A 24,984-nucleotide genomic window follows, 5' to 3' on the forward strand; every position below is an offset into this window, starting at 1 on the left:
TGGGGACTTATTAAAGTCGCTGGAACCATCCTGTTGTCTACTTCCTCCTGGAGCACAACAGACTTAAATATAGTTAAATGTTTCCAAACTCTATCTTTGGAAGTAAACAATGAGCTCTTAGGCTAATTTAGAAACACTTTCCTGTTTAAATTTATTTTATTTTTCTGAATTTAAGGGCTGTCCCTTTCCCATTCCAAAATCTGAAAAACAGGCCCAAGTCTACTTCAGGCACACCATTTACCAATGTGTTTACTCAACAGCCTGCAAACCAGAAGGAACCACATATTTTAAAGGATCTGAAGAATGCCATTCCAAGTTATCCAACAGTAAACAAGCAAGCAACAGATACTGCTTGCAAAATAAAAACTTAAGTGACAAACAGAAGTTTAAAAGATACATGAATAAATGGAATTTAAACTTACATTTTTTTAAAAAACATCCAACACGGAGTAAGAAAACACACGATTACAAGAAAAACAAGACAAAAAGAGAATGTTTCATCAGTCATCCCACCTGGTAACTGGGACAAGATTAAACTGTGATATACAGAGCTGAATGTTTAAGCCCTAACCACTGTTTCCTAAGATTCACTAAAAATTTTGAAAAAGCTAAGAACAAAAAGACCACACTCTGTTTAGAACTATAAAAGAGTAAAGTGTAGGAGGAAGTTTAGTATAATGTTCTCATTATAAAAGCTTTATGAGTGAGCTGGACAGGGGAGCACACGCCTTTAATCCCAGTACTGGGCAGAGGCAGGTGATCTCTCTGAGTTCAAGGCCAACCTGGTCTACAGAGTGAGTTCCAGGACAGCTAGGGTTACAAAGAGAAACTCTGTCTTAAAAAAACAAAAAACAAACAAAAAAAGTTTTATGAAATATGAATTAAAAAACAGTAAATCATAAAATTTTATTATTCTTTAAAAATCTAAAGCATACCTTTCTTTCAAAGATCTGATATCACAGTACACAGACTTTCCCAATATGAAGTCATAAACCTACATATTTTCCTAACAACTTTACAGTTACACCAACCTTCAGATCCCATGATGAAGTGATGGATATCAGGGCCTGTTGACATACGAGGTCCTTGGGAGCTTTTCTCTATTACACCTCTAGGGGTTACCATTTTTATATGAACCACCTGTTTAATACAATACACAGTGTAAACTCCAGGCATCTGTTAAATCTGTGTCTGTACTTGCAACACATATATTTACATTTGCAATAAAACAACACACATTAAATTGTGAACTAAGTGATAAGCTGTGATGCCCTTCAGAATTCTCACACCTTTCAGTGATTTGTACACTAAAGATAAATATAGTAATTTTCAACATTTTTCCAACAGTTAAACAAGATACTAGTATCATGACTTACCGTAATTTTAAGTCTAAAAAAGAATTATTAACACTTTGAAACTTTTAATGAGTTCTACTGTAGCCACAAAGACTAAAATACTGGCCTTACTAAAGTTTTCGTACAAGCAATGCAAATTATGAGTTTCAAAGGATACAATATGTTACAAAGAAATTTCAAAATAAAATATGCTATATAACAACTTAGGTAGTAAGTGTGTTAATTGCAGAATCTTTTCCCCCTTAAAAATCTTTAGGAAAAAAATTAAACTAATTTACACTTTAATGTAAATTAAATAAATTTGATAGACTTTAATGGTCTATCAAGCACTTGCCTGACTTATAAAGCTCTTAATAATCTAATGGCAACCAAGAACTATTTTTCTCTACAACTGGATTTAACTTTAATTTTTACAGAATAACAAGCATTGTCTCTCATGACATGAACCTGATACTCCCATCAACAGAAGTATTAATAAAAACCCTGAGACCTTAGGTTTAAAAAAACAAAACAAGAACAATGCTATCAGTATTACTTTAATTCAGCAGCCTTGCAGGCTTTTCTAAAGTACTATCAACCACCCAGCATAGTGTCGCCTTTCTGTAACCCCAGGAACTGAAATGGAAATGAGAAAATTACAAGTTCTAGGACAGCCTGGACTAAATAGCAAGATCACGTAGGAAAATGTCAGGTAAGATAAGTATTATCGAAATAGTGAAGATTCAAAGAAAAAAACCTTACACTTATGGACATGAGACCTGTGAAAATTTCATTTTATGTCTTTTAGCTGCAATATAATTCTAATATGGTTATTGTATTTTACAGAAAAAACACTGAAGCTGAGTGCCCCCAGAAAAGCTACAAATGTAACAAATGGCACCCAAAACTTAATAAGGTACAACACTGTCAGGCTCCCAGAAACCTGGCACACATTAAATAAGACAACCTCTATGACTACTCAATAGAACCATTTCAACGAGGTTCTTCAACTGTACACAGAAAAAAATTCCTTCAGAAAAGTAAATGTAAAATCTCCTAAAGCAAAAAAAAAAAAAAAAGAATAACAACACTATCACATTAAAAAACAAAGATGATGATCAAACTCTTAATGGACTTAAAAAATATTTATTTGCATATTGAGATACTTTGAAACGACTATAAATCTTAAATATTGGTCACTTTAAAAAGGACATCCTTAAATATGACATCACTGTATCTTTTAACTGCTTCTACTATACACAATCAGTATTACTATAACCAAAAGAAGTATATTTTAAAGAGATTTACCACTCAATCCTTAATATTTATTTGTTTATTTAGTCGTTTCAAGACAGAGTTTCTCTGTATAACAGAGCCCTGGCTGTCCTAGAACTCACAGCATTCTGTCTCCCCGAATGCTGGGGATTAAAGAGATAAGCTACCATGACTGGCCCAATCCTTAATTTTTAAAGGCTCTAAATACTTAATCTGATTTTTTAAATAGCAATCACTAGACAGTAACTAGAAACACATTTACCAGGTCCTCAATATTGCCATAGATGTTCTTCTTCATGCCTGATGCCCGAGTGGCTATCCACCCTCCCACAGTGCTGAATTCCAGGGAGTCTGGCTCATGACCTGTACAATAACCGCTTTCTTTAAGCTGAAAAGCAAAAGTGTAAAATTTTAGAGCAAAAATGGTTCCATTTCACACAGCATTCAACACATTTACTCCTCCAATCTGTTTCTAATAATTTTGACACATTAAACCTGAAAAGACAACTTTTTTTCTTTTTGCCTAATGAAAAACCTTCATAAAATGAGAAAAGCGTGGGCTAAAAAGCACTACTCTTCACATTATTTTGTTTTTCAAGCCAGCTGACCCTTCCTTGTGTCCCACACCCTTGGAGAGAAACTTTAAATACTTATGGAGATCAGATTATACTTAAGTAACTGCCAACTTCACCTAACACTTTCAATAAATAAAGCACTTCATCTTTCTTTCTCCTCCACACTAATATAATATGCAGCAGGCCTCCAGAAAATCTAAGCAAATTGCCTGTACTTAATTCTCTCAAGGAGTCGTGTGTTTTAATGCACAGCCATCTGGCTAGGCTTCCCAAATGCAATGCCATCATTTACTTGTGATGTGGACCAAGCATTCCTGTACATTAAATAGTCACTTGTTCCTCATTTTTCTGTATTAGCTTGGCTTCACCATCTGTACAGCACCTGAGGTTCAATGGATGCCCTTTACTGCAGCAACAACAAAGCCATTCCACTGAAATCATTTTAAAGTCTCAGCCATCTCCTGTCAAACGGTACAGACACCACCATCTGCATACTCGCTGCTGCTGGCACTCAAGCCCATCAACCTGTGGTGACCATTTGATCGTCATCCAGTGCAGCAACTGCTTTATTTCTCAAGTAAGTCATGCAGAGATGCAGAGTATGTCAGCAATGTTTGTGCCCATGTATCAAAGTAAGTATGGACTGAAAGTTGTAACCAAAATGTGTAAGCTGACTAGCTTACACATAAATTAGGCTTCACATGCTAGCAATGGAAACTGTATTTTTTATTTTGCTTCTAGGAAGACAGAATTGTTACTTTTTTCTTTACATATTCAATATATTTAAGAGATTAGCAAGCTATCACAAATAAGCAGGGTTAAAATGAAAATTACCAGTGTATTAGATTTCCTTACAGCTCCATCTTCAAACAACCTATACTGACATTATTTTCTCAGTTTTATTAAATTAGAAGAAAAGTATTCATGAACCCCTAACACATGTCACCTGATGGTGGTGATGAGTCAGGGTATTCTGTGTCACACGGTAACTTTTAGATGACAGCAATTTATTCTATGATGCCGATACCTCACTGAAACTATTAAAGAAATAAAACAAAAATATATGGCTCATAATTCAAAAAGCTTACTGGCTTGCTCTCCATGGCTTGCTCAGCCTGCTTTCTTACAGAATCCAGGACCACCAGCCTAGGGGTAAACCCACACACAATGAACTAGCCCTTCCCCATCAATCACTAAATGAGAAAATGACCTGCAGGTTTGCCTACAGCCTGAGCTTATGGAGGTTATTTTCCCAATTGAGGTTCTCATCTCTCCAATGACTCGAGGCTGTGACAAACTGACATAAAAATAGCCAGCACAGAAAAAAAAAATAGCTAGCAAAGGTGGCCAGACTGTTATGACACTATTCCTAAATTTTGTTTTGTTTTGGTTTTTGAGACAGGGTTTCTCTGCTTTGGAGCCTGTCCTGGAACTCACTTTGAAGACCAGGCTGGCCTCGAACTCAGAGATCTGCCTGCCTCTGCTTCCTGAGTGCTGGGATTAAAGGCGTGCACAACTACCGCCCGGCTATTCCTGAATTTTAACAAGACATTTAAGTTTATGAAATTACAGAGTTAAAATTCTCCTTTAATTTGAAAAGACAGGGGTCTAGCCATATATAGTACAATGTGGGATCAGAGTTAGAAAATTAACCATATATAAAAATAATCCATAGTATGATTGAATATGACACAGATTTGCTATTTGTTACTATCAATATTCTGTGATAGTTAAAGATACTATGTGGTACTGATTCTCCCATAAATTTAGCAGCCATGTTGGAAAGGAAAAGTTTACTGGAAGAATAGTTTCTGTGCATTGGGCCTTAGATATAAGTATAAAGTTTTATAAAGGAATGTAATGAAGACCTGGGGTGGGGGCTACAAAATAAACAATATTTGAGAGACGACTACAAACTTCATCACTGAAACTTCAGCTGGTTTTGTGATTCCCATTATACAACCAAGGAGAAAGAACAGCCAGGAACTGGCTATGGTCGTCTACACTTGAGGGCAAAAATCTGCACCGAGGACAAGTCTGGAAATCTTCAGCCATAAAAGGAATAAAGTTCAAGGTACCCGAATGAAGCAAACATGTTTGATAGAAATTAATGGGATGAAGTTCTAAATGTGTTACATTATTAACATACTCTACTCTAGCAAAAACTTTGAGAGGTAATATTATCACCATTTCATAGATGAAGATCTATAACTAGGATCTATATTTAAAGTTAAAAGGAAGGGCTAGGAGCTACTTGAAACAAGAACAAAACAAGATACTACGAGACGATTAATGATGTTACCTCTGGGAAGAAAAAAACTTAAGCACACATATCACCAGACTATTAGATAAATAAATCACCAGAGATTTAATAAATCCCTAAGGAAACCCCAAAATCTGAAACTGGTATGTTAGTGATGTACCTTAGTATTTAAGCATACTAAAGACCAACATAATTTACAAGTTAAAGAAGTTAAAATCTTCTACTCAACTTGTGTGTTTATGCCATTTTAAACCTTCTCTGAGGAATAAACAGGACACTTTAAGCTGGTTGTCTCAAATGAGGTATAAACTAAAGGACTCGGGAGGGAGTTTAACGAGGAGGGGTCTGATGGGGACGGCTGCAGGCACAACTGTGAGGGTCTGTGTCACAGTGAGACAAACTAGCAGGTAAAACCTCATAAGCACCTACTAGAGAGAAATGTCATTTAAATTTTAAGGGGATATGCTCTTTGAATTTTCATTTTAACCTTTAAAGAGGGAAGGAAAACTTAGAAAGGTTAAAATACTCCATCAAATGCTATACTAAAGGATATAACACTGGAGGCCTAAAAAGTCGTTCTTTGTTATTAAAGAAAATGACTGTCAATAATGTCTTATCATTCCCAGCTAGTGAAGGACTAATCCATGGCATCTCTAGATGTTTTTCATTGAATATCATCAAAGTTCATTAGAAACTGTAATAATAAATCTTTTATCTTCACTATATAAAGCCTGACTTGTTTGAAGATCTCTGATAAAAACTTAACAGATCTGCTGGATGTTAAAGTAAGTTAACTACTTTTCACCCAGGAGAAAAGCTGCCTGGCGGGTATTGGAATTTGCTAGCTGTTCACCTTTTCCAATATAAACTACTCATAAGTAAAACTTTTAATACTCCAAAAATCTTTTAGTATTGCAATAAATTTTTCAAGAACTGGTCACAAATAGACAAAATTTAATCATTTCAAAAAAAAGGGAAAGACAATTAAAATAAAATTAACCACCACACATTTCCTGTGTCTTAGTAAAGGTTCAGGGATAAAATATAATCTAATTTGAACGAAGCGACTGATGTGTCACCAACAAATCCCAATTCCTAATTTTTGTTTATAAAAGCTGGGTTATAATCATCCTGATCATATTTGGGGAAGTTTAAAAAAAATCAATTTTTAATTTCTGGGGGGCCTCATTTATTTTTTGTTTTTGTCTGCATGTATATCTGTGCACCGCATACACACATGCAGTGTCCACGGGGGCCAGAAAAGGATGACAGATCCCCTGGCACTGCAGTTGCCAAGGGTTGTGAGCGGCCATGGAAGTGCTAGGAACTGAACCCAGATCCTCTGGAATGGCAGTCAGTGCTCTTAAACTCTGAGCTATCTCTTTAGCCCCCATGAATCAATTCATTTTAATAATTACCTGCTCAGAACCCATAAACAGAAAATTTTAAAATTCATTCAAATACTGAGAAAGAGCAGAAAGATTAAGGGTCCCAAAAGCAATGGCTACCCTTAGTGCTCCTGCACACACTTCCTCCTCAGGGTTGGTCTCTTCACCTGACCTCTCTTCTGCTAACTCTGACTCATCCTTGAGTCTCATTTTACTTTATCAGGTTTTGGAGTTATTATACCAAGTAAATCAACTTCATTATGGCAATTTCAGACATAATTTGTTCTTATTCATTCCTTTCTAAGTCTCTTTTTAAATGTCAAGTCTCTATGACCATAATTGTCCAAGTTCTTCCTACCTGCCCCCATTTGATGGGTAAGTAAGTATACTTGATCTTACTTACCCTGAATCGCTCACTGTACATTTCTCCAATCTTCTATCCCAATATCAGTCCCCCGAGGGCAGGGGATAGAGTTTCATTCACTACTGTATTCTCAGTTCTAGCTCAGCACACAAAATCTGAGCAGATTCACTGAGTGGCCAATGTCTTGTGAAAGGTACTTCTTTCAGACGGAGAATACAGCTAGTTAAAGAGATAACATACCTGTCTTTCCAACTCTTGTCCTGTTAGCCCAGCCTCTACATGAGCTGTCAGATTGTTCTCATCAACCCAGAGAATCCGGTTCTGTTACAAAAGAAGGGAGATCTCATTCCTATGAGCCATTAACATTTTCTTAGGAAATACCTAACTTCCAAATTCAAAACCTCAGTGAAATGGCAGTAACCAGGGAGTAAGGAACGTAGACCCCCATCCTTACTCTGTGATGTGGCAACAAGAGCAATACATTATGCAGGCACTGGAACAGAAACACACACTCCATCTTTGTGCAGACATGAAACTAAATGCAACTGTTTAGCTTAGGCAAGTACTATTTAGTCTTAGTGAGTCCCTAATTGTAAAATGTAGACAGTATTACTAAAATGTAGACACGGTTACTAAAGGAATAAATAGGATAGCCCACATAAAAAGCAGTATATAGAAAACATCTATTTGTACTGCTGTTAACAATCATATCTAAGAATCAAGATGGGGCAGAAAAAAAAAACCTGCTAAGATATTTAAATATAATACACAGCATCTCTGCATTTAAAAAAAAATCCGAGAAAAAATAAAAAATATTATTCCTGCCTCACATTGCAAAAAAGGAACTGAGCCAAGACAGTGGTGAACACCTGTATTTCCAGAGTTAGACAGGAGGATCAGGAGTTCAAGGACATCTGCAACTACCCAGAAATCCTATTCCAGAATAGGCTATTCTTAAACTATCGTGAAGGAACTGTCATTTCTTAGATTCCAGAATAAGGGAGCTGATGAGGAGTGTTACAGTGCAACCATGCAACCATGAGTCAGCTACTATCAAGTTCAGTCACTTCCTTTCTCAATGATGTATGGCGTTAAAAAGCATACAACTAAGTCAGAGATGTGCTAATTGCTGATCTGACCATTACCCAAAGTAAATATGTATCAAAATATCCCAAAGCACATCCAATTATGTGTTTATTTTTAAATAAAATAGAATGTATTTTAAAGAGCACATTGCCATCTCTCTGTAAGATAAGCTTTCTATGGAGGAGAGGGAGGCAGGGAAGGAGGGGACATAGGAAGACAGGAGGAAAGGAGGGAAAAGTCTAACTAGACTATACACAGGACCTATATGAAAAGTTAAATGATATCAAGGAAGAGCAGCAGATAAAATCAAAGTTTATCATTTCCTACTATAAACAGCCTAGTTTCTCTGTTGGGAAAATGGAAAGGACACTTTCAGATAAAATGACACCTAAAGAGAAACGACCACAGTTAACAAGACCCTTCCTAGAGTCCCATGAGAGCTAATCAACTATCATAAAGATACCTTTAAAATTAGGTGTGGACTATATAAATTAGTATAAGAAAATTATTTTGACTTGACAAGAGTGATAAAATATAGTAGTTACATGAGAAAAAAAACTTTTTTTTTAAAGAAACAAACAAAACAGATGCAAAATAGCACATCAAAATTTGTTTTTAAGGTCCTAGAAAATGAAAGAAAGCAAATGTAACAAAACATTAGGAAGTGTTCACTCTGGGCACAGGCCTACTGTGACCTGTACCTTGCTGTTCAAAGAAGACTCAAATGAGAAAGCTCACACAAAGTTGTACTCAGGATCACTACTGATGTAGGCAGGTAGAATGCAACCCTGACTGAAGCCTTACCACTGCACACCGTTTGGACCGTATAAATAAAAAACAGCTCTCTCACTCATCACCAGCAAACGTGCAAAAGCGGGGGCCAAGTAGCTATGCACCACTCAAGTTATTCATAACTAATAATAGTTTCTTTATAAATATAGACATTTACTTATCCACTGTCTCAAGCTTCAAAATCATTTTTCTCAAATGATCATCTTACACACTAATTTGGCAGTACAGTACCAAGATCTGTACCTTAGAACAAAGGAACTTAGCTTCTGATTACCAAACATGAAGCTAAAATACAGTATTAAGAAAACGATGTCTTAAACAGAAAACAACCCCACTATATTTTGGAATATCATATACCATCTGTGAAGTATCCAAAGAAATTATTGTTCTTGTCTCATCTGCAGGACACATCAAGCCATATGACACACTTGTTCCTCCTGTCAAAACAGGAAACAAAACTTTATGTTTAAATATTTTGCTTCTGTGACATTTCTGGAACAAATCCCTACTATACAGAACACAAATGGCCTGCTAGCACTGACACCTATCTCTACTTTGCAAAAGCGAACACACTGAAAACAAACTCACCTTTATTTCATGCTGAATGCCAAAAACAGACTACTATGGAACTGAAAGCAATGGGCTATGGCTCCACCTGGACACGACTCACTCATGGAAAGCCCTAGCAATTTGTAGAACTCCAAAAACATAATTAGCAAAGATCTAAGCTAATGATCACCGAGGAGAGGTAGCTTAAAAGAAAAAAAGACAAATCCTGAACAACTAGAAGTACAATCAACTCCTTACTACATAATACATAACTGTCTTTCTGTTAAAGTAACTGTTACTCAAAAAGCTTTAATAAATTAAAGAAGCTAAATGCCAGATCATGATATTTAAAAAATAATTTTCATATTCTTTGGTGAAAAGTGATGGTAAAATACGATAAATAATATGTAGACGTATTTAAACAACACACTCCCATTTTCTCTTAAGATAATTTGACAAAGGATGGTTTCTTAACAATGAATAATACAATATTTTAAGTTTTTAATTATATCTGTATCACCTCATATCAAAATAAAATTTTAGTTGCTATTTCCATACAGTCTATGTGAGGGAAAAAAAAACTCTGGAATTCAATTTCCAGAAGACGTAATCTTTACACATCAGTGTAATTTCACCAGGCAAGATTGTCAGTCGTAAATATGGCACTTGTGGCTATTTACAACCACTTGCTTATAACATCATTTTCAATAAAAGAAGAATTCATAGTTTAGTGGTACCGTGCTGCCTTTGTTCACTAATTAAAAGGAAGTATCAGCTGGAGAGGGAGTCTGGGGCTCCGAGGAATGCAGAGATCTGATCTCCACTCACCAATGACAACACAGTGAATAAAGGTAACTTCCTTTGGCTTGTTTATTAAAGTCCTGCAGTCTACAACTATAACAACAAACTCAAAGACCAGTTTAAGATAGAAAGTAATGCTAGCTTCCTGTGGTCGCAGGCACTGACTAGCCATCTGGTGAACTTTTAACTCTTACAGCGTTCCAGGATCACTCTGGTGCTCCAAAGACAAGTACATTTACACTTTGTTTCAGAAAAATAAAATGATCCCCACAAACATATAGACTAAAAAACTACTAAACAAACATTTTCTTATTTAACATTAAAGCACATCTTCAACTATGATCCATAAAAGGAAAAAAAAACATGAATTAAAAGTAAACAACAGCTCAAGCATTTTAAGCAGACCTACGTACAACACAACAATCACTCTAAGTCCATTTTTTTACAATAACTACATTATAATCACAATGTTTGTTTTCAATGGAATACAGTTAAAAGTACAAATATTTTAAATAGAACAAATTTAATCATATTAAAATTGAAAAAAACAATACGTACCACCAATCGGTATGATACAAAGGTTATATTTGCACGCTAGATTCACAATCTTAACTACATCATCATGACACACTGTTGAAAAGAAAAATGTATTAACTATAGGCATATAAATAAAATTTGCATATTCTTACAAACTAAGGGTCAATAAAACTTGAACATCTAAACTTTTTCCTTATTTACCCGTAACATGTTAAATGGTTGTATTAACAGATTCTTTTCAACTCTGTATTTTTAACCATTGTAGACTTTAAAAATTATATTAAAAATGTCTTTCATGTCACATTCTCAAACATTAACATCTCATACAAGGAAAGTCTAATTATCAAAACCAATCAATTTACATTGACAAAAGCAATCTACAGCCCTTCCTCCAACATCCCACACATTCCTTTTCGGATCAGGGTCAAGCTTGGAATCACATTGATTCCAGCTGTTATGCCTTGGTAGTCCTCTCTAAATAGACATTTCCTTATCTATCTGTGACTTTCAAGACAATGACACTTCTGAGAAACTTTAGGCAGTTATTTCAAACTAATCTCTGAGTCTGTATGTTTCCCTAAGATCAAACAGAGACTAAACAGTTGGTAGGCATCCCACAGTAGTGAAGCCATGCCTTTCTCATCACGGTATAACCAAAGACGTGTCTCATTTCTGGTAATCTAACTTTGCTCGTTTGGTTAGGTAGCTACTGTCAACTACTTAACTGTACCAGAAGGATGCTTTATTTCCTGTTGAAATCAATAACTATATAAAGACTATATAAACAGCATATTTCTCATACTTCACCCACTACTTTAGCACTACTGCTTCTTTATTCCTACACAAACATAGTAGCACATGAACTCCTTCCCTCTGTCTATAACTAAAGCTACCTAAATAACAAAAACTGCCATGGGTGACTGAGTGCCAAGTGAGATGGTACTACTGCAGCTATCCTTGGCAGCGGGGCATGAGTGAGGTTTTAAGGAGGGAGCTATGCGGCAAGGGTTTCTTAAGATCAGTCTCACAGAACATTGATCACATGGAAGACAAAGCTTAGAGGCAAGGAAACTGAAAATTATAGTATTAACTGCTAAGGTCCTGGACGAGAAAGATAGGAGTTAGGAGAAACATACAAACTGATACATACTTGTGTAAGCAAAGGTCTTGTTTTACAAATGTTATAATTATCTATTTCAATTTGCACAGAGCTAGAAATACTCAGTCTTTGAATAATAGTTCCTTTGTGGGACAGGAAACCCAAAGTCTAAACCATATACTCTACCATGAATCTGCAGGTCCACTTCAACTTTTAATCAAACTCTATGTTTAGGCTGTCACTATCAGCAGTTTAAAAGACAATATATGATGGTTAGGAATGGCTTCATAAATAAGAGCTCTTGCTTTGAAAGCATAAGAACCGAAGATAAATTCTCCACTACCTAAATAAGAAGCCAGGCATGGATGTATGTGCCTGTAATTCTAGCACTGGGCACATGGAAGATAAAGCTAGGTAGATCCTGAGAGCTCAGTAACCAGTCAGCCTAACAGAAATGGTAAGTTTCTGGTCCAGTGAGAAATCTTCTCACATGGCAGTAAGAGAGAAACAGAAAGATACCCAATTGTCCTGCCCCAGCTTCTATACACATGTGCAAAGGTATATACATATATATATTCACAAGTATGCACCATACCATATACTGGGAGGGGGGCAGAAAGAAGGGAGGACAGAGAGAAAGAGAGACAGAGAGAGAGAAAGAGAGAGGGAATAAGAATAATTTAAAAAATTACCAGAGATCAGAGATATCTGTTGAAAAAAAAAATAAACTAAAACCAGGCATTATGGTGCACACTTTTGACCCCAGCACTTAGGGGCAGAGGCAGGCAGATCTCTGAATTAGAGGCCAGCCTGGTCTACAGAGTGAGATCCAGGACAGCCAGGGCTACACAGAGAAACTCTGCCTTGAAAAAGTAGGGGGAAAAAATTTTAAGGCAAAATGTCTTCTATGAATGTAACTTATTTAGGAGTCTTCTTCCTTGACGGTACTGTCAGAAACAGCACACCCTCATCTCGCCTCTCACCCTTTTATGTGGTACCTTTTCTTATATTTCTCTGTAGCCGTTAGCACTATCCAGTACATTATATACTTACTTCCCTTCCTCACTAAATCCCATTGCACCTTAAAACAGAGAATTTTTCTTCTCAACTTCTTATCCTCAGTACCTAGTTGAAATGTTCATAGTTTGCAGTATGCAGTGCACTGAAAATAATGCATAAATACTAACTTAGTAAGTGGAGAATCTGCTTTGAGATTTGGTTTTTGAGACAGGCTCATCTTAAGCTCATAATTTAGACAAGGATGATCTGGAACTCTGTCTCTGCCACCCAAGTGCTGGGATTACAAAAATACATGATCTCTAGCTTAAGAAAGTTACATTTTTTTAATTTCCAATCTTATTTCAGGTATTTGAGTATTTTGCCTGTATGCATGTTTGTATATCATGTGTATGCAGTGCCACAGAAGGCAGAGAAGGTGTTGGATCTCCTGGGACTAGAGTTAGCAGATGGTTGTAAAGCTACCATGTGGATGCTAGGAATAGAGTCTGGGTCCTCTGAAAGAGCAGTCAGTGTTTTTAACCATTGAGCCATCTTTCCAGTTCCAATTAAAAAAAAATTAATATTGCTAAGAGCGCATGCGTGCATGATGGGGAGCACATGTGTGGAGGTTACAGGACAATTCTGTGAAGCTGCTTCTCTCCTTCCACCTTTACGTAGGTTCCAGAGATCAAATTCAGGAGATTAAACTCAGGTTGTCATGTTCATAAGGCAATCACCATTACCTGCTGAACTATCTCACTAACCCCCAAAGTTAATTTTGCTAATGGAAATTTTGGGTTTTACGTGCACATACATCAGTGGAAATATGGGTTACAGGCGTGCCTGGAAACAAAAGACATCCACACTATATGACATTCACAATGGAAAAATGCCCTGCCTGAAGGGCATTGCCTCATCTCAAATCAGCAAAGTTCCATATAGTGTAATTAAGATGCAAATTTAACAGATTTAAAGACAACTTCAATCGATTTCATAGGTGTCTATGCAAGTATGCATATGTGTGGAACTCCAAACTACAAAAGGAAACAGAACAATCTCCACATCTTGAAACAGCTAAATTCCACAATGCCTCAAAATGCATTGCTGCAAACTACAACCTTCTTTCAAAGCTTGTTCTTATTCAAAGGAAAACTAGGTTTCCAAACCAGTAAGAAATTCATATTAAAATTAAATAAATTTCTCAGAGAACTGATAATGTGTTTGGAAACAAACTATACTAAAACGATATAAAGAGTTAAAACAACTTACTTGGCCAAACAACTATATCAGGAATCCGCTCCAACATCCCTTCCCTGAGCAAAAATATCTCATGAAGACAATGACCTGTTTTGTGGTTAAAAGAAAAATGCAAAACAATTTAACTTACAGGAAGCTTCTAAATAATGTCAGAAAGCCAATATGAGCAGCCCCAGCGTGAGCAGCACCAATGTGAGGAACACCAGTGTAACCAGTACATATGTGAGCAGCCCCAGAGTGAGCAGCACCAGCGTGAGCAATCCCAGTGTGAGCACCAGTGTGAGCAGCATCAGTGTGGACAGCCCCAGTGTAAGCAACCTACCGTGAGCTCTGAACACTCGATCATCTGCTTCCTGTGAGTAGGAAATACGAGTTTCTTTAAGTTCCTGAAGGAAATCTTCATTTACAATAGAGGGAGGTACTTCACTAGGATTTAAGGATGCCTAAAAAATAAAATTGGTTTCTTTGACTTATTTCTAAATAACAAATTTTGTTCCCCTCTGATAGGAGAATGATTTTAAGATGTAGTTTTTTTTTAACATTCAATATATGCTAAATACATAGGAAAGTATCAAGTCATAAAGTCCAACTTGGTGACAGTAGCAAAGTATAAATTGTTGGTTAATCATATCCCATAATATGTATAACAGGGAGACTATGCTTTCTCTTTGTTTCTCTGGCTCCCTTTGTAACTGACAATGAAGAGGCAATCAACAATAGAGAAGACAGGGAAGTCTTAAACCTCTAGTTTAAACTAAAAATATCAGGTGCTTTTTATATTGAAAATTTTCACCTATGGCTAAAATTTACCATCTCCTGTTCTTCTATGGCCATTTTAAAATTGCACAGAAAATTTCATGTTAAGTAATAAAATTATTATTGGGTAGTTTAAAAGTACATGACTTGGGGCTGGAGAGAGGCCCATCAGTAAGAGCACCTGACTGCTTTTCCAGAGGTCCTGAGTTCAGTTCCAAGCAGTACTAGGTTGCCCGCAACCATCTGTCCTGGGGTCAGACTCCTGGTGTGCATGAACATAGAGCACTCACATGCATGAAATACATGAATAGAAACGCATGACCTTATAAACTTGGTACTCAATTTCATCGAGTACCTTCAAGTCCAACCTTCAACTGTAAAGTTAAAACCACATGTCATTCATCTTCCATGAGCCTCAGTTTCCTCACATGTTAAAGTAACAACCAAACGTGTACTGCTACTATATGGAAATCAGATTAAGTAAACTAATTGTTGTGAAAAGCACCTAAGAGCATGTCAAACATATTAACTGGAATATAAAGAAAGTTAATACAGAATTTGAGATAAAGAATATATATGAAAATGCAAACAAAAATGTCTGATATTTCTATTCTTTCTTAGTGTCTGTTAAAGTACTTTATTCATTCAGATAAATATTTACTTTTACTCCAGAAAGCCAGGCACTGTTCTAAGCACTGTGGAAACAGTGATTAGTTAATGGGGATGGGTGGTGGAAGGGTGTGGTCTTGCCTTCATAAAATTTATCTTATAGTTACTAAAAGGAAATAACCAAGAGAATTCTAACAAATATGCTATCTGGCACTTTAAATTATTAAAAAACAGAAGTGCAGTTAGAAACTGTTGTGAGCCATCATGTGGGCTCTGGGAACTGAACCCAGATTCTCTGCAAAAGTATTAAGTGTTCTCAACTACCAAGCCATTGCTCCAGCTCCTAGAAACAATTACAGCTGAATACTTATGGACTGAACATACAATTGGAGAGATGAGATGACTAACATGCATAGCGAAATAACAGTAAGAATAATGACAATATAAAGAAATGCCAAATATTTCATTGGTTTCATATGCATAAAATTTAAGAATTTTTTTGAAGATTTTGACTTTATTCTTTTCTGTAAGGACCTCATTATGTAGCTCAAGCTAATCTCAAATTTATAATCTTCCTGCCTCTACCACCCAAGTGTTGGGATTTCAGGCATGGGCCACTGACACCAGGTCAGATTAAAAATTTTTAAGACCACTATAAAACTAACTAAAATATTGATTATCTTATTCATATTTTCACTAAGTGTAATTATTCATGTATCCTATTTGTTCTAATATTAAAAATTATATGGAATAATATTAAACTATATCTTCACCTTAAATTAGCACATATTTATCCTAGATAACATTTACAATAATATCGGCCTCTTATTTTAATATAAACCTTTTGTGAAACCAACAGCTCTCACAGAATGAACTAGCTTGCACTAAGTGCCACCCAGTACGAAACAAAACAGTTTTTACACTCAGCTCAATTTAGAATCACCAAGGCACAGAAAGTCTGCCTGATAAATCTGGCCAATTCTGAGGTTGGGATCTAGATCTCTATCACTAGAAAAACTGAACTAAACAAGTCCAGTATAATAGGCTTCACAAGAAAACTGCACAAAACAATGTAACAAGCTATGATGAGAGCTGAGCAGGCATGAAAAGCACAACTGAACATTTATAACTACTGTTTGCTTACTTTAGAGGTAGTTTTATGCTCCAGATTTACTCCAAGGGTTTTCTGGATCCAGTCTTTCAAAGTTGGTAAAGCCAAGCCACTGAGAGGGTACCTAAGGTACAACAGATAAAGAGTATTAGAGAGAAGTATCTTTATCTAAAAGTGAAGTTTAGATCCTGCTTCTAGGAATAATCAAGCAGTTCCTAAAAGTTTTATTAACAAAACTGCTTGCATACTACATATTTAATTACAGAGTACCCAGATCCCATTCCCATGTTTGGGGACTTATTCCTGTATGGGTTTTGGAGAGAGGGGAGAACTGCCTACCCCTGAAGTGAATATGCCAAGTACCCACCTTCCCCATGCCCACCTTTAAGAGCTGACAGAATACACCTTTGTTCTTCCTTTCTCTCATGTCTTTAGATCAGAACTCAGTGATGCAGGAAATGAAGCCTTAGGGAACCCATGCTGGTTACAGAGGGAGCACTGCAAACCTCCAGTCTCTAAAACCAGCAGGTAAATTCTCTACTTCTATCACTACCTAGATTGAGGTTCTCAACTTGTGGGTTGCAACCCCTTTGAGAGTAGAACCAACCTTCCACAAGGATCGTCTATCAGACATGCTGCACATGAGATATTCAGATTATGATTCATAACAATAGCAAAATTGCAGCTGTGAAGTAGCAACAAAGATTATTTTATGGTTGGGGTCACCACAACATGAAGAGTATAGAAGGGTCGCAGCATCAGGAAGGTTGAGAACCACTGCCCTAGATAAAGTCTCTTAAGAGCACCACCACATCCTCTCTGCTCTTAATTAATGCTGTCGTAACAGCCTTAAAGGTGTTACCTTTCATTATAACCCAAACCCAGATGGAAATTACCAGACTTAAAAAGAAATTCACTTCCAATAAATCAAAAGCATGGAGGACCAGCGGTGGCTGGATGACTCTTTTGGATGCTGATTCAGAAAACTATCTTTAGAAATCTTTTGTAAGAAAACAGGGCCAATGAGAATATGGATTAAAACATTAGATATTTTAACAAGCTTTGTTACTTTAGAAATGTGATCATATTAATTAATATATAAATGATTATATTAGAGCTTAATTTAAAAAATATAAAAGTATAGGCATTATGATGCCACCAGAATTTAAAATATAGGATATAAGGGAATATAGCAAAATGCTGGTAACTTCATGCTTAGAGGAGGGACCATCATACTACCATTCCCTTTTTCGTGTGTTTAAAAAATAAAGGAAGAGGAAAAAAGGAATAAAATAAACTTAAAAAGCAGGGTTACCTTTTCCCAGTCAGCTCAACCTGGCCCTTCTTATTAAAGAAGAACTTGGAATCATTATAGCCCCATCCATTCCATTTCATAACTTCTTGCCTAAAAGAAGAAAAACATACATATGTATATACACATACAAGACCTATGCTGGTGCTAGAGATAGCTCAGCAATTAAAAGTGTGTGCTGTTCTTACAGAGGATTTGAGTTTGGCAACCAGAACCCAATGTGTTGGCTCACAACCACCTGGAGAACCCAACGCCTCTAGATTCCACGTGCACGTCACATACCCACATACACCACTCTCATGCATTCTCTCTCTCTCTCTCTCTCTCTCTCTCTCTCTCTCTCTCACACACACACACACACACACACACACATATAATACACAGAGACACATAAGTATATATATATGTATATATATATATTCTATATACATAACATCATACTATCAGTCATACTATAAGCAATCACCACCATTTCCAGTTTAATACTAAGAAAACATGTAAAACCACAAAGGCAAACCCCAAGATCAACTCACTTCTACAGACTTTCATGTGCCGACCTCTGAGCCCCTCAGCCCTTTGTCTTACTCTAGTGCCCTTCCCAAAACACACAAAGCACTCACGAACTAGCCTCTCAATAGGTATCCATGTGTTCACCATTGCAGGGGTAAAGCAAAAGATACTAGAAAAAATACCACAGTCTCTCATTTCAGTCTTTTCTTGTTGAGTTTACCTCTTAAAACTAATATTACTATTCTTTATTTTTATTTCTCTCCCCCACCTCTCTCTCTCTTTCACACACACACACACACACACACAAAAAAAAAACTAAACATAACTTTAACTCTTTTAAAAGTAACTTTTGCTAAACATTTCAAAACCAACCATTTAAAAGATCTTACATCTATTACTATTAATTGAAATAAAAATGAGAACATATTAAAATGCCTACATATTAACCATTCTAAATATAAACTCACTGTAATAAGCAGTAGATGCTACATAGTGAGCTACAATCAATAAATTTAATTCATTCAAAGACAAATGAAAAGAAGTGTGATTATAAGATCAATACTTCATTTTGTACACTAAGTTTAAAGCATGGGAGATAGCCTGGCAGGCTCAAAATCCTGAAACTAATTCTTAATAGTGTAAGTAAATAAATCGTAAGATGGTCTGAATAACTGCGGTTAAAACTAGGGACTCACTTGAACAGAAACCTGACTTTCACATGTGCTAGGAATATATCAGAATTTTTAATTTTTTGCTATAGTGAAAAAGACCAATATAATGTAGTTCAACTACTAACAGACACATTAATAAAGCAGATTTAAAATATAAGTGCTACCTTTTAGTCCATAAATCAAGTCTTAACAAACTAAAAAGAAAATAATCTTTTATACCCTAGTCTTACAGTGATAGCGAGAAACTACAGAGGCTATACAAACTCATGGAGGCTGAACAATGCACTCTGTGGGTAACCGAAGAAATCAAGGGGGAAATTTAAAAATTACTAGACTCAAATGAAAAAACAAAACAAAACAAAAAAACCAAACCTTATCAGAACCTCTGAGATACAGCAAAGGTGGTTCCGAAAGCAGCTTACATGTCTCAACTGTAGAGCACATTCAGACTTAACGAACTCCTCAGGAAGAGAACAACAAGTCAAGCCTGAAGGCAGTAGATGGGAAAAATAATAAAGACCAGAGGCCAGGTTAATGAACAGAAACTAAAATAGAGGGTGAAGGACCCCAGAACCAAAGTATTGGTACTTTGAAAATATAAAAAGACATAGAAAAGTCAATGCTAGCTTTATAAACCACCTACACTCTTCAGCTTCAACGTAACTACCAATCTAGATCTACAGATAACCACTAACGACTATATCGGCTTTCAATATTTCATTTTTCATTTCCAAATGCTAGATTTCAAATTTCAAAGATCACTGTCATCAAAATCAGTAATGCACATCACACAGGAAATACACTGGTCTGAGCATGTGCAGAGCCACACTTAAGTATGGTGTTAGTTTTAGTTTACAAGGGCTCCTGGTGTAATCTTAGCTACTGAAATAAATTAGTAGCAAATGTTTCAGCTATGCAGCTTGAAATGAAAATAACTAAATGAAAACTGTTTTCTATTCAAAAAGGCTAATGTCATATTAATTCAAAATAAGCTTGCCACTATACCCAGCTAGAAACCCACCTCTTTTTAAATACAGTAAAAGCACTAATTCAAAATAAACAAAGATGCTCTCATGAGAAAGTACTTTTCAAATTTTCCATAATTCTCAAGGAAGAAGGAAACAAAAATTGAGAAGTAAATTTTTATAACAATTATTGGTATAGACTAAAGGTTTTTCAAACAAACACAACATGAGTATAGTACAATGAATCAGATACAAGTAACCAAATATGTACAAAAAGTCTCTATACATAAAGTTGAGACAAAACCAAGAGTTTTCTCTATGAAATAATGGTTTCCTAGAACTAGGAATGCAGAGGCAAAAGGATCACAAATTCAAGGCTAGTCTAGGTTACATAGTGAGACCCTATCTCAAAAGGAAAAATAACAATAACAATAAAATCATGGTTTGTTATCAATAAAATATGGTCTCTAAAAAAATGCTCAAACATCTCAAGAGCATCTACTCAAAGATTAAATTTCTAGATAGGTCACATTAATGCCTATTTTCTTTCTATTTTAAGACAGAGTCTCTACATAGCCCTCACTGTCCTGGAACTTGCTATGTAAACCAGGCTGGCCTCAAACTCACAAAGATCTGCTGGGATTAAAGGTGTGGGCTTCACCTGGCTTAATATTTTCTCCTAATCCTACAGCATTCCTGCATAATGTGGAAGACAGTGTAGAATAGACTTCTAGGAATACCTTTACAGGAAAACTTCACAGCTCAGGGCTGGAGAGATACTTAGTATATAAAACATTTGATGCATGGGCACTTAAACCTGAGTTCAGAGCCCAGCGATGACATAAAAAGTCAGTTGGGCCACCCTCCTGTAACTGGAAGGAAAAGAGAAGCAGAAAAAAGAGATAGCTGGGGTATTTTAATTAGTTGCCAGTCTAGCTCCAGGTTTAGTTAGAGTCCCATTCTCAAAGTAATAAGGTAGAAACCGTAGCACTATACAAATAAGGAGATTTGAATGCTAAAAAATATTTGGCCTTACATTTCAAATTAGAAACTATCCTAAAGAATCTTCAAGCTTTCTGTTATAAGCTAATGATGTGTTCTTTCTCTTTAACCCAATCAGAAAATTCTTTTTGCAAAAGTTTGAACCAGAAACGTTCCCTTGTGTTAAAGGCCTGGTCCCCCAGGCAAGGTGTTATGATAAAGCCCTTAATAGGTGAGGTCTAGTAGGAAGTCTAGAGAGAGTCAGTAGGGACATGTCCTAAAAGGGGATTGTGGCTCCCTGGTCTCTTTCTTACAGTCCAGGCTAAAAGGACTAGTCTGCTCTGCTACATGCTGCTTAGTGTGATGAGCTGCCTCGCCACTGGCCCAGTCACGGAAGGACGCCTCCATGAGCCAAAGCAAAGCTTTGGGGATAATCCTCCTGGGTAGAAGACTGCAAGTGCCTTGATAGGATTACAACTCCAGCATTGCCAACAAGAGTAAAGCTCCACGTGTTACAAGACCCCTTAGAATCTACTCTCCTGTCCCGCCTTTTCCAGATGAGGAAGTTTACAGAGAGAGGCCATGGTCACATGGCTAAATTGTGAGTCTTCAACTCTGTGTCCCAGCCTTATGACAATATCTGAAACCCACTAAATGACACCCTCAGGAAACCACTTTAATATTTTCTCCAAGGCACTAGTCTGTGTTCTCACTGTGGTCATTCTACACTGAGCTTAAAGGAAACATTTAAGAATCAATGACTGTGGCTGGATCAAGAAGGCAGGCACATGATACCCTCCCCTTTCACATAGTAACCGGGCTGTATGGCATAATAATCCCAGGGCACCAGAAAAACTACAATAAAGAATTTTAAAAATCCACAGTTTTCCCAAATATTCTGATAAAAGAAAGTTTTCCACAACTAAACCATAGGTAAATGAGTATAATCTCCTATTTTCTGGAGCTAACTACACCCAATTTGATGTCTTCAAAACCTGGTTCTTCCTACTGTCAAAAAGAAGACGGTTGGCTTGATTTTACTCTATTAAAAAACGTTTTGCAAACTTGCAGAACCAAGTAGCACAAATATGGAAAAGAATTATTTGTTGCAATAAAGAAAACAAATACTTATAAAATAGCATCACATATACACAAGGTGGCAGTATTTTCCTAGGAGATGTGTGGTTTGCAAACACCATTGCCCCTCCCCAGGCCTGTTACTTGTCCACTCAGTGGAATGTTTAGGCCTAGTACTGCTAATCCTAATCCATAGGGAGCTCCTTTATTTAGTCCTAATGGGAAGGCTCACTTCTGGGTCTGTACCTAGATACTGATCATTACATCCCCACTCCTCATCAATAGTATGTTACAAGCTTGGGGGGGGGGTCTAAGTATGTGGCCTCTGCCATTACTTTTTCTAAGCAAGGTATTCTCATGCAAAAAACAGAAAAAGGAAAAAGATAATTCACCTACTTTTCTCTGGGATAACAAATTTTTTAAGATCGGTTAGCTAATAACTTTTAAAGCTTTTCTGATAAAATTCTAATGAAAGACACTTCACTTCTTACTCAGTCAAGATGAAGGTAAGTTTTGACTGGTCTGTTCCAGTTTGGAAGCGTGAGACGAGAGGAGTCAGATGTCCCAGTGCTGGCCAAGCCAACCTCAGCGTCAATCACACAATGTACAGAAATTCTAACCCTCCTCAAGATTCTCTAATAAAGATCTTCATTCTCTGGCTTGTGATGAACTGCTCCAAGGCTGGTACAACCAGAGGGAGATCATGTGAAATAGGAAGCGATGAGAGCCAGGCACTCAGGAGGCAGAGGCAGGAGAATCTCTGTGACTTCGAGGTCAGTCTGGTCAATAGAGAGAGTTCTAGGACAACCAGAGCTACACAAAAAAACCCTGTCTCACAAGACAAAAACAAAAACAGTGATAAGAAAGATGGTAATACACATACACAAACACACACTTATTGAAAAGATACACCATTAACAAAAAATCTCATAGACCAAGGTCAATATTGTAGAGGGAGAGATTTGACTGAGGAAATCCTACAAAAGATTACCACCAACTTCTTTATTTAAAAAGTGGGGGGTGGGAAGTTCTCACTAGGAATCTAAAGATTGATAGGGGAAGAGGGATTAATACTATATTCTAAGTTTAACTTAAAATGTAGGTCTTCTGAAATAAATTTAAAGTCATCTTCATATCTAGCCTGCCAATCCTACAAAATTATTTAAAAGCTCAGTAAGAAAGCTTTCAAAAATGTTTACAATATACATTGCCTGCATCGGATATGAATCTCTCTTTCAAACAGGGAGTTAATACAAACAGCTTGGCTCTATATACGATAGTTAGTTATTTTAGAGAAAACCCTAACAGACTATCACGCCTAATTATGAGATGCGACATCTGACTTAGAAAATAAACTGAATGTCATTAGGCTTTGATCAGCACCTGAACCACACACTATCTCCTATCGCCTGATATAAAATGCACCACCCTACGTTTATCTGATTATGCTGGTATTTCCCACAGAGAAGGAACCATGCACTAATTCCAAGGTGCACTAATTTCGCTTTCTGTGCAGGGCCATGGACACTTCTGTCTCTGAATATTCCTGAGAGAACCTCTACTTGCAAAACCGTGAGTCTAATTCATCACAGAACAGGGACTGTAGAAAGCATCCAATCAATAAGCTGGAAACACTGTGAGGTGTGGGGCAGACAAACACAACACAACTGAACATGACCTACCTGCAGTCTATTCAAGGTATTGTCAGAAGAATGCAGGCACGGTCACCTGCACTTTGAAGATACAGGCAGTCAGCCTTGGAAAACTTCATGGTCTCACGCAGTCTAAGACTGGCCTCTCTACCTCTTGACCCTCCCCCAAGTGCTGGGATTACAGACATGTGCTACCATGCCCAATTTGAAAAGGATAATTTCTACAAAACAAGCTCACTTAGCAGAAAGGTGTAAACAAACCAGTCATGGTGCTTTCCCTGCCACAATGGACTACAATCTAAACACACACTTCTTCCCTTAAGTTGTCACAGTAATGAGAAAAGCTAACTAATACAATCACTGAATCCTCTAACACTGCCTATGGCTGTTGTAATAAAGTACTACAAACTTGCTGGCTTACAATAAAAAGTAATAACTTTGTTTTCCATCATGACCTAGTCTACCTGCTTGCTAATTAAGTTGGTCACTGGTGGGGATAAATGTGCTAAGCAATCTAAATGATGTTACAGGGCTCTGACAAGATGAGGGTTCTAGATAGTTCTGTGAGATAATACTCTTGTCATCTGTATAATGTGCCTTCTGATAAAACTTGCACACTACTGTTGACAGAGGTTTCTGTTCGGCCTGGTCCCATAGCCGTTCAATCCCAAAGAAACACAGAGAGGCTTACATTAATTATAATGTAATTGGCCTATTAGCTCAGGCTTCTTATTAACTCTTATAACTTATATGAGCCCATAATTTTTGTCTGTGTTAGCCATGTGGCTTGATACCTTTATCAGTGAGGTATTCTCATCTTGTTTCCTCTGCAGCTAGGTCACAACTGCTGCAGATTCAGTCTTTCCTCTTCCCAGAATTCTCCTGTTCTCATTGCCGCCTGGTCGCCCTGCCTATATTTCCTGCCTGGCTACTGGTCAATCAGCATTTTATTAAAATACAAGTGACAAATCTTTACAGAGTATAAAACCACTGTCCCACAGCACATCCCCCCTTTTTTTCA

The 24,984-nt window shown here is 36.8% G+C and overlaps 1 protein-coding gene across 2 annotated transcripts in view; it reads right to left on the reverse strand.

The window, feature by feature from the left end:
• Agps (alkylglycerone phosphate synthase) overlaps nucleotides 1-24,984 on the reverse strand; it is a 101,330-nt gene that overhangs the window by 60,419 nt on the left and 15,927 nt on the right. For both annotated transcript variants that reach the window (XM_057754936.1, XM_057754937.1), the window contains exons 2-10: nucleotides 18,111-18,200; nucleotides 16,829-16,919; nucleotides 14,642-14,762; nucleotides 14,332-14,406; nucleotides 10,986-11,057; nucleotides 9,435-9,514; nucleotides 7,440-7,520; nucleotides 2,872-2,997; nucleotides 1,032-1,140 (exon numbers count right to left, since the gene is read on the reverse strand). In XM_057754936.1, the coding sequence (XP_057610919.1) occupies nucleotides 1,032-1,140; nucleotides 2,872-2,997; nucleotides 7,440-7,520; nucleotides 9,435-9,514; nucleotides 10,986-11,057; nucleotides 14,332-14,406; nucleotides 14,642-14,762; nucleotides 16,829-16,919; nucleotides 18,111-18,200 (845 nt within the window). The remainder of the gene's footprint in view (nucleotides 1-1,031; nucleotides 1,141-2,871; nucleotides 2,998-7,439; nucleotides 7,521-9,434; nucleotides 9,515-10,985; nucleotides 11,058-14,331; nucleotides 14,407-14,641; nucleotides 14,763-16,828; nucleotides 16,920-18,110; nucleotides 18,201-24,984) is intronic.

The sequence above is a fragment of the Chionomys nivalis genome, chromosome 22 (genome assembly GCF_950005125.1).
Source record: "Chionomys nivalis chromosome 22, mChiNiv1.1, whole genome shotgun sequence".
In the NCBI taxonomy this organism is placed as follows: Eukaryota; Metazoa; Chordata; class Mammalia; order Rodentia; family Cricetidae; genus Chionomys; species Chionomys nivalis.